Raw genomic sequence first — 9970 nt, 5'->3', positions numbered from 1 at the left:
GGGGGGTGGACAGCCGTAGAGTCTGCGTCTCGGCAGCTCACACTTGGCTCGGTTTGCCCTGCACCATGACTTGCGGACACATCGTGGTGGTGTTGGTGGCTCTTATGAGCGCTTGTGTGGTTATTACTGCGGCAGATGAAGTCTCTGGCTGCTCTGGTGTGATTACCATCCCATCCACCCTCAAGGGGTACGTTCCCTGTCTGTCCCCATATACCCATCCCCATCCCCCCCCCTCCCCCCCCCCGGACACACACTCCGTCTCCGTGGATGTCCCTCCCCAAAAACTCCTCCTCCCCTCCCTCTCCTTCCGCGCCGCTCCCTCCCCTTTTCCCCTCCCCACTCTCCATCACACACACTGCCGTATTCTCTGGATCCTCTTCTTCTCTGCCATACCACTCTTGCTCCCACACCCCACATACCGCCCCCTCCAGCCCGCCGCGTACTCTGTCGGTCGCCGTCCTGCCTCCCCCACTCGCTCGTCCGCCGCCACTCCACTCCGCCGCCCGTCGCCACTCCGCCGCCCGTCGCCCGCCATCGCCCGCCATCGTCGCTCCCTCGCCCACCACCCGCCACCTGCCACAGCTCTCGCTCCTGTAACCGCCACTTCCATCTGGCCTTGTGGAGGGAAGGGTCATGGATATGGATATGGATGTGCCTGTGGGCAGACCTGGGACGATCTGGGCATGAGCGACTGGACGCGACTGGACGCGCTGATGCCTGCGATGGCCGGTGCCTGCGATGGATGCGATCGCTGACCGCAACTGGTTGCGGCTGCGGCTGTGGCTGCTGATCGATCGTCTACTGTCTCGCTCTCACTCACCCCCCCCCCCCCCCCTCTCCGCCTTCCCTCACAAACAGCGCCCCTAAGGGCGCCTTTGACCTGTCGACGGTCTCGATCGTGGCGCGCGACCCGTCGGGCGTTGCGGCTGTGTCGGTTCCGGTGGCGCCGACGGGCTACTTCTTTGTGCCTGCTGCTGACCTCGCCCAAGCACCGCTCCACATGCTGCACGCGGACGGCCCGTCCGGCTGGCACTTTTCGCCGGCCAACGGCGTCCGGGTTGCGATCTCGGCCGACGGCGTGTGCAACGGCGGTGACGACGTCGTTTTCTCGTTTGACGGCTTTGGCGTGTCCGGCACGGTCGGCGTCGATGAGGCGTGCCCGGCACCAGGCTCGCTCGCGGGCACTAAGGTCTCGCTCATCAACACGGCCACCGGCGCGCGTCTCGGCTCGGTCCGCGCTAGCGTGGACGGCTCGTTTGCCTTTGCTGGTGTTCCGACGGCGAGCTACTCGCTTGTTGCCGCTCACGACACCATGGCATTCTCGCCCAACGATGGCGTCGTTCCGGCCGGCAAGCTCGAGGTTGGCTACGAGTCGATGGCGCTCACTGGCGACGCGCTCCTAGCCACCGGCTTCACCGTCTCTGGCGCTGTCGCCGGCTCTGGCGGCTCCGGCACGGCTGGTGTTGCTGTTGTTGTCTTTGGCGCGGCCTCTGCCGCCGCCTCGACACAGTGCCAGCCACTGACCACGCTCGACAAGCCGCTGACCGAGGAGGAGCTGGCGGCTCTGGCGCCGGCAGGCGGCGCGTTGTCTGTCGTGTGCGTCGGCGCCACCGACGACGACGGCAAGTTTGCCTTCCGTGGCATCCCCTGCGGCGACTACGTCCTCGTTCCGCACCACTCGACGGCGCAGGCCTCGTTTGACCTTGCCCCGACCTCGCTCCCGGTCGCTGTCACCGGAACGCCGGCCGTCAACCTCGGCGCGGCATTCAAGATCACCGGCTTTACCGTCACCGGACGCGTGGTCAACGCCAAGGGCAAGGGCGTCGCCGGTGCTACCGTGACGCTCGACGGCGAGCACGCGACTGTGACGGGGCCTGATGGCTTCTACGCCATGACCAAGGTCGCGGACGGCTCGTACGAGCTGGCCGCCGCCAAGGATGGCGTGTTCTTCACCTCGCTCCAGGCACTCGCGGTCTCGTCGGCAACGCCCAAGCTGGCCAATCTGGTGGTGACCGGCTACGCTGTGTGCGGCTCGGTCGAGCTCTCGGCCGACTTTGCCGCCGCCGGCCGTGGCGTCAAGCTTGCTTCGGCCGACGGCGCCGAGGTGGAGCGGACCGTGGTCAAGGCCGACGGCTCGTTCTGCTTTGAGGCTGCGCCGGGCGCCTACGTCGTTTCTGTCGAGGTCTCGGCAGCCGACGCCGCCGCTGGCCTCGTCATCCTTCCGAGCACCGCCACGGTGACCGTCGACGACGCCGTCCCGGCGCGTGTTGTGTTTTCGCAGAGCACCATCGATGTCCGCGGCACCGTCGCGTGCCTCTCGACCCCGTGCGCCGCCGGCGTGACTGTCTCTGCCTCGCCCGGCGGCGCCGTCGCCACCGTTGCGCCCTCGGGCGAGTACACGCTCGCCCGCGTCCTGCCCGGTGAGTACACGCTCACCGTCGCCGCACCCGGCGACGCCTGGTGCTTTGTCGACGAGTCGGCGCCTGTGGTCGTCGCTCGTGACGCCGCGAGCCCGCTCGCCGGGCCGACCTTTGTCCAGCGCGGCTTCAAGCTCGTCACCGTCGCCTCGCACGACATGGTCCTCGATGTTACCCACGTGGCGTCGGGCGAGGTTGCTTCCGGCTTTGAGGTCACCGCCGGCGAGGCCGAGACCTGCCTCGCCGAGCCCGGCATCTACCGCCTCGCCTCTTCGCCGGCATCGTGCTTTTCGCTCGGCAGCCAAGTGAGCTTTGACACGGCCGCCGACGCCGGGTCGCCTCTTGCGCTCACCGCCACGGCCGTGGCGGTGACCGGGCAGATCACCGTCGCCGACACCCTTGGGGCGGAGCTCACGTCGGTTGCCGTTGCCGTCTCCGGCAGCGCCGCGGCCGACACGGTGGTCACGGCAACCCGCGTTCCGGGCAGCGACGCGTTTGGCTACCGGGTGCTCGCCAAGTTTGGCGCGGGCGCCGAGCTTGTTCTCGCGCCGCAGCCGACTGGGGTGCTCCTGTTCAAGCCTGCGTCGCGGACGGTGGTCGTCGGCGCGGGTGCGACCAAGTGCCCGCCGGCAGTCGACGGCTTTGCCGCTGTCCGCGGTATCTACCTCTCGGGTGCGTCGACGCCGGCGATGGCCGGCATCTCGGTCGCGGCCCTCACCTCTGGAGCCGCGATCGCCACGACCGAGACCGGCGCCGACGGCAAGTTCACGCTCGGCCCGCTCTTTGCCGACGAGGCGTACACGCTGACGGCAGCCAAGGCCGGCTTCCACTTTAAGATCAGCCAGGCTGGCGCCGACGGCGAGTACACGCTCAAGTCGGTCCAGCTCGGCTCGCTCGCGGTCTCGACCGACTCGGTGGGAGGCGTCCTGCTCTCGCTCTCGGGCGACGAGTTCCGGTCGAACGTCGGCTCGGACGCCGACGGCACCAAGGTCTTTGACGAGCTCATGCCCGGCGAGTACTACCTCACTGTGGCCATGAAGGAGTACGAGTTTGAGCCGCGGGCGGTGCAGGTGACGGTGGTCGAGGGTCAGCAGGCGGAGGCCGCCTTTGGTGCCACCCGCGTCGCGTGGTCCATCTACGGCTCGGTGGCGGCGCTCTCGGGCGGCGCGGTCCGCGGCGCGCGAATCGAGGCCAAGTCTGCCGACGGCGACGTCGTCGAGACGGCTGTCACGTCGGCCACGGGTGCGTTCCGGCTCCGCGGCCTCGCGCCGGGCGCCGAGTACACCGTCGCCGTGGTCAGCGATGACGGCCTCGCGACGCTTCCCGAGTCGATGACGGTTGCGCTGGGCAAGGCCGACGTGACCGGCGTCGAGTTTGTCACCGCACCCACAGTGCAGGCCGGTGCCATCTCGGGCAGCGTCGGTGGAGCCGGGAACGTCGCCGGCCTCGCCGTCCTCGTCTCCGACGCCAAGTCCGGTGCCGAGGCCGCACGCGTCGCCCTCGACGACACCCGCTACTTTTACCTCGGCGACCTCCCGCTCAAGCGGTACGACGTTTCCCTGGTCTCGGGCGCCGGGACTGAGCTCGGCGAGGTCAAGGTCGACCTCGGGCGCGGGACCGGCGGCGCGCTCGTCCCCCACCCGCTCGTTCGCCAGATCGAGATCGGCTTTGACTGGGCCGCCACCGAGGCCGCCATCGCAGAGGTCTACGATGGCGAGATCGACGCCGCGCCGTTCTTCTTCCTCAGCATGGGCATTGTTGTGGGCAGCGCCGCAGTCTGGGGCCAGCAGCTGCGCAAGTGGTACAGCGACGTGGTCTTTGTGCCGCAGCCCGAGTAGTACACACACTCTCTCTTCACACACAGTACGCATTCCTGAGCGGGAGAAAACTTGAATCGGTTTACGATGGCTGTGTCGTTGCCGAAGCAGCGCGCTTAAGCGAGCTGGGCAAAGCCGACGCGCGACGAGTCCTTGTCAAAGACAGTGTAGACGGTGCGCATGAAGACGTCGCCGAGGATGACCGAGAACTCGGACGAGAGGGTAGCGCCCTGGATGCCGAGAATGCACTGGGTCTGGCCCTGCTGGGAGAGCTTGACGACGTACTGGTCGGGGGTGATGGTGAAGGCCTGCTTCTCGATGGTGACGGTGAGCGAGGGGTTCGACTCGATGCCGGAGCAGTCCTGGTTGACGGTCACCTTGTCGGTGATGGTGCGGGCAGCAGACGGCGAGACAATGAGGAGCGAGGTGCCCGAGTCAACAATGGCCGAGAAGCCGAAGAGGCCGCCGACAGCGCGGGTCGAGCCGACGTCGATCGACTCACCCTTGATGACCCACCACTGCTGGTGCGTGACCTTGGTGTACGTCGGGGTACCCTTGTAGTACTGCGAGTTGAGGCCGCCAAAGGTGAGGGCACCGTTGGTCGACGAGTCCGACGAGAGGTAGAACGAGACAATGTTGTTGAGGCCGTTCTGCTTGGCGATGACGTCAAAGACCGGCGGGACCTGGTCAGCCGAGATCGACTTGTAGGCGAGGCCGAGGAGGCCGTCAATGCCGGCGCCGTTGAAGCCCGAAGCCTGGTTCACAATGCCAAAGGTGACATCAGTGCCGACGAGGCCGGCAATGTCGATGGTGTCAGCAGCCAGAGTGCCCGACACAAAGCCGGAGCCGTAGGTGATCTGGAAGTTCTGGCCGTTCTTCTGGAAGGTCGTCGAGGCCGACTCGTTGAAGTAGTTGCTGTGACCAGGGGAAGGGGTGAGAGATTGCGGGAGGGGAGAGAGGGGTACAAGGCGAGTGGTCAAGGCATGCAGGGTACGTACGTGAAGCCGCAGCCGGAGCAAGCGGTGGAGGCGATCCAGAGGTTGGACGAGCCGGTGTCAAAGTCCTGTAGAGTGAAAAGGGTGAGTGGGAGGGGGGGGAGGGAGGGAAGGGGAGGGAGAGGGGAGCAGGAGCAGCAACATACAAGCGAGAACGACTGGCCGGGGGTGCCGATCTGGACGATGCCGGTGTAGTCGAGGTCCTCGTTGTTCATGAGCGGGAGGGTAGCCTGCGACGCCTTGGGCGCAGCAGACAGGTCCTTGAAGAAGCCCTGCTGGCGGAGAGCATCGATCTCGATGAGCTCCTGGGCGTACCCAGCCGAGCGCTCCCTATGACATTGTATGGGTATGGGTATGTGAGTGAGGGGAGGGGGGAGGGGGGGGGGGAGGGGGGGGGAGTGGGTGGGTCGCAGGTCGCCCGCGAAAAAGCGATGAAAATAATTTTCGCAGAAAGGGATCCATTGGCAGAGACGGCGGCGCAAGGGTGGGGGGAGGGGGGGGGGGGGGGGGGGGATGGGGAATGCGGTGGAGCGTACTTGTGAACGAGCGGGATGTGGACGAGGTTGGCGGTCGCCACGGCAGCAATAAGCGCCACAATGCAAAGAGTCTTAAGCATGATGGTGAGAGTAGTGTGTCGTAGCTGAGGCGTCCGCTGGGGTGGAGCCGCTCTGGACGCCTAACACTCGGACTGGCACAGCGGTGGTCACGTGACTTGCAGACACAGCCGCAGGAGGAGAGGCCCTGGCACATGACAGCGACTAGCACACGCCACTTGCGCCTCGCACATGTGAGTGGGAACAGTCACTGGCCCCCCATCAAGTGGTTAGACCATGTGGCGGAGTGGACAATGTGTCGTGATCGATGCTCCGCGACAGCTGGGGGACGTCGTCGCAACGACGCGCGCCGCTTACGCGCAGGTCCGGCGGTGTGCACAAGATGCGGAGGAGATAGCCGTGCGCGTGGATGTCACACCAATCAACTGGACGCGTTGTATCATGTTTGGCGTCGGATGACGTCGACAGCGTGTCGTCCCCTGAGAGTCTTGAGTTGAATGCCATCGCTACCGCACGCGGTCGACGACGACGTGTCGTCGCAGGTGGCGGCCGCATGTCGGTACCCAGCCTCGGTGCGTTGAAGAAAACCGTTGTTTACGCGCCGGGGCAAAGACGACGGACATTCTTGGTGTCGTGCAGATCGAGGATTGTCGTGGGTGAGTCGATCTGCATCCGGCAAAGAAAACAGTTCCAAGACGAGTCTGTGGCACACTCCGTCTGCACGCGGACGAAGCGAGGCGGCGCAACCCCATACCGGACCCCCGCGACACGATGAGGTCAAGCTTTTCAGCTGCACTCCCAGTGCAGTCAAAGTGATAGCTGCACCTCCCAGCGGACGCCCCGCACGAGGTACCGCCGCACATAGGGGATTCGAGTGCTCCTATCGGAGTGGAACTCAGTCCTGGACTCCACGAGTAGTGCACACGGTGCCAGGGCCCGAGTTGAGGGACGCAAGTAGCGGCCTATCCTCGCGCTCACCGTTACTAACGTCTACCTGCCCTTGGTACTGCATGATGAGGTTCAAGTGCGTCTTGCTTCGTCACCGTCACGTCCACATCAGCAGCCAAGCTCCATGCGTTCCGCGTCGTTGGCGTAGAGGAGGCCCAAGTTCACGCGCCGTGCTCCGTCATCCATAAAGAGCACATCGAACGAGTCATGCGCTTCATCGGCGCTGGCCTTGAAGACGCCCTTGGACACCACTGTCAGAAAAACTCCGTCGACGGCAAGTTCCCCTGTCTCCTGGGATCGAGTCCACAAGTTGGTGACGTGGTCCCGGATGGACGTCCGCAGCACCGCCAACGGATTGTCCGCCCGAAAGATGTCCAGATCAAAGAGAAGTAGCTTTCGTTCCTCAAGCACTATCTCAAAAGGTGACGGCTGCTCCAGCTCAGCTCATCGCCGTCGTCGTCACCGCTCGTGCTGCATGTACGGGACGAGCTGAAATCGCTGGCGTCATCGACTTTGCTCGAGAATCTGCCACGTCCATCTCGGCCTTGACCTCAGGATCGATGCTACCATGTATCATAGCCACAACGCTCAGCGGAGAGAAGCGGGGAGTAGCTGACCCCATCAACATCGCACGCAACGTTGACCTCGACGTCGAGCTTATCCACGAAGCACCTCTTCCAAACTCGAACAATTTTTGCTCGGATCTGCTGATCATACGCGCTCGCTGCCAGGCTCCTATCCACGGCGCGTTTCACTCCCCAGCAGCAAGCCGCGCCCATCTTATTCGGCACCACACACATGGTCATGCGCGTCACAATGAGACACACCGCTCCAGTAGCAATACCAATCAATCGGTAGACTTCTGCGTGACGTGGAGATCGTCGCCGCACCGTAGCGTCTCAGCTGAGAGCGCCCACTCTGGCCCAACATCAGCCATTCCCTTCCCAGCAACAAAGGACATGTGCTACAGCAAGCGCCACGCAGGTGAACTCCTGATGCCACCGCCTGCAATCGGTTCGGACGCTGTTGGATGATGAGCTCGGTGATGATGTCATCTTCGGATCGGCACTCGTTGAACGCAGACGGCGGTGATGACTCTCGTTTTTTTTCTTCTTGCCGCTTGTTTTGGCGCCCATATTTGCCCGTTTGGGCAAAAGACGTCGTCGGGGCGCGCGAAAAAACCGCCGCGCCGTTGACTCGTCACTTTTGAACCGTCAATAAGCAACGTTTGTTAACTGAGATGGTTGCTGTTTTCGGCGCCACTCACCTCACGCCGACCACACACTCTCCGGCCTCTCTTCCCCCCCTCCTCCTCCCAAGCACCTACCCTCTTACACACGTACCGCTTGATGACTACTGACAAGAAAATATCATCTGCAGCTGTGTCTGCCCTTGTGGGCTCCGCCGCCTCGGGCGACCTGCCGACTGTGCAGCGGCTTGTGGGCGAGGGCGTACCAGTCGATGTCTCGGTCGTGGTCGACGGCGCTCTGGTCGATGCGGTGACGGCGGCGAGCAAGGCCGGCGCCATGGACGTTGTTCAGTGGCTGGTGAACGAGGACGGCGGCGGTGGGGATGTGAACAAGATCAACGCGGCTGGCTCGACGCCGCTGGTGGTGGCTGCTGTCCACGGCCACGTATCGCTTGTAGTTTGGCTGCTCAAGACGGCCAAGGCCGACGTCGACAAGACCATTTTCCGCGGCTTTACGGCGCTGATGATGTGCGCCATGATGGGCGCGCTGGACATGGTCAAGATCCTGGTGCGTGTTGGCAAGGCCGATGTGAACAAGGTTAACGACGCTTGCTGGACTCCGCTGTATGCCGCCGCCAACACCGGCCATGTCGATGTCATCGAGTGGCTTGTCTGCGCCGCCCGCGCCCGGGTCGGCGGCCACGGCCTCTCGCCGCTCCTCGTCGCAGCGCAAAACGGACACTCGGACGTTGTCCAGTGGCTTGTCCAGCGTGCCCGGGCCGACGTGAACGCGACCAACGCCCGCGGCGCCACCCCCTTGTACCTCGCTGCCGAGCGCGGACGGGTCGACATGCTGCGGGTGCTTGTCCGCGAGTGCAGGGCTGACATCAACAAGGCTTCTTTTGATGGTATGACGCCGCTGCACATTGCTGCCCAGAACCGCCACACCGACGCCATCTACTGGCTTGCCACCGAAGGCAAAGCAAGCATCAACGCTACTGACAACGACGGTGCCACCCCGCTCCACATCGCCGCTGCCACCCGCCATAGCTTTGCCGTTGTGCAGACACTCGTCGAGTGCGGCGCTGACGTGTCGATCGTCGACAAGCACGGTGACACCCCGCTCCGCGTCGCCGTCACCGTCAAGAACATGCGCGTTGCCGAGTGGCTCAGCGTCGGCGGCGCACCCGGCCTCCCCCTGCGCGCTGAAGCTTAAACTGACGCTGTATCTCGAGAGAAAGTGCGCGAGCAAGCTGGGCTTGTGTTATGCTATGCGTCCTCCATGTATGATTGGACCATCGACTTTGCTATGGCATAGACCTCGCCCACGTTTGGGCGCGCGGCTGGGTCGCGGACGATGATGGCAGCGACGAGGTCGCGGAGCGTCGCCGAGTAGGTCTCGGGCAGTTCGGGGTACTCGCACGCGTCGATCTTCTCGCAGAGGGTGTACAGGTTCATGGCCTCACCGTAGAATGGGTTGCGGAGCGCGGCCATCTCGTAGAGCAAGCAGCCGAGCGACCAGATGTCCGACGAAAAGTCGTACGGCGACTCGTTGATCCTTTCGGGCGCCATGTAGTACGGCGTACCGACGAGCGAGTCGGCGGCGCGAGTCTTGGACGAGAACTTGCGACCGAGGCCGAGGTCGCCGAGCTTGACTCGCCCGCCGGACGAGACAAAAACGTTGGCCGGCTTGAGATCGCGGTGCATGATCCGCGAGCCGTGCATGTGCTTGAGGCCGGCGGTGATCTGGAAGAACAGCTTCCAGATGGTCCGCTCCACCAGCGGCTTCCGACGCGACCGTGCCTTCTTGATCAGCTTGGCCAGGTCACCGATCTGTGCCAGCTCCATGACAATGAACAGATACTCGCCGTCGTCCGACTCGATCCACTCGAAGAACTGGACAATGTTGGGATGATGCAAATCCCGCAGCAGCTCGACCTCCTTGCGGTACGAGGCCCTCTCGTCCGCGTCCATCAGATCGCCCATCCCCTCGATCTGTAGCCCCCCTCCCCTCTCACATCATGATGAGTCTCACATGTCTTTGCTCCCC

The 9970-nt window shown here is 64.2% G+C and overlaps 4 protein-coding genes across 4 annotated transcripts in view; 3 read left to right on the top strand and 1 right to left on the bottom strand.

Annotated features, from left to right (window-relative positions):
* Positions 1–50: 50 nt before the first annotated feature.
* On the top strand, positions 51–4280 carry AMSG_06650 (uncharacterized protein). Its single transcript, XM_013901268.1, has 2 exons — positions 51–187; positions 859–4280. The coding sequence occupies exons 1-2, from the start codon at positions 66–68 to the stop codon at positions 4253–4255; spliced, it is 3519 nt and encodes a 1172-aa protein (XP_013756722.1). The 5' UTR covers positions 51–65; the 3' UTR covers positions 4256–4280.
* A 16-nt stretch (positions 4281–4296) lies between these two features.
* AMSG_06649 (cathepsin D) lies at positions 4297–6297 on the bottom strand. The gene is made up of 4 exons (XM_013901267.1): positions 5766–6297; positions 5376–5559; positions 5233–5297; positions 4297–5149 (listed from the first exon to the last, which is right to left on the bottom strand). Exons 1-4 carry the CDS (start codon positions 5843–5845, stop codon positions 4351–4353), a joined length of 1128 nt encoding a protein of 375 aa, XP_013756721.1. The 5' UTR covers positions 5846–6297; the 3' UTR covers positions 4297–4350.
* AMSG_06648 (uncharacterized protein) lies at positions 6281–9136 on the top strand (the record flags this gene model as incomplete). Its single annotated transcript, XM_013901266.1, has 2 exons — positions 6281–6338; positions 8112–9136. 2 exons carry the CDS (start codon positions 6281–6283, stop codon positions 9134–9136), a joined length of 1083 nt encoding a protein of 360 aa, XP_013756720.1.
* Positions 9137–9831: 695 nt separating this feature from the next.
* The window catches only part of AMSG_06646 (amine oxidase), a gene marked incomplete at its 5' end in the record, with an annotated part of 2291 nt that continues 2152 nt past the window's right edge, over positions 9832–9970 (top strand). The window contains one exon of the mRNA XM_013901265.1: positions 9832–9867. Within this exon, the coding sequence (XP_013756719.1) occupies positions 9832–9867 (36 nt within the window). The remainder of the gene's footprint in view (positions 9868–9970) is intronic.

This window comes from Thecamonas trahens (assembly GCF_000142905.1).
Source record: "Thecamonas trahens ATCC 50062 unplaced genomic scaffold supercont1.30, whole genome shotgun sequence".
NCBI classification, from domain to species: domain Eukaryota; order Apusomonadida; family Apusomonadidae; genus Thecamonas; species Thecamonas trahens.
Note: the sequence above shows the minus strand (reverse complement) of the source record. Positions and strands in the feature narration are given on the sequence as shown.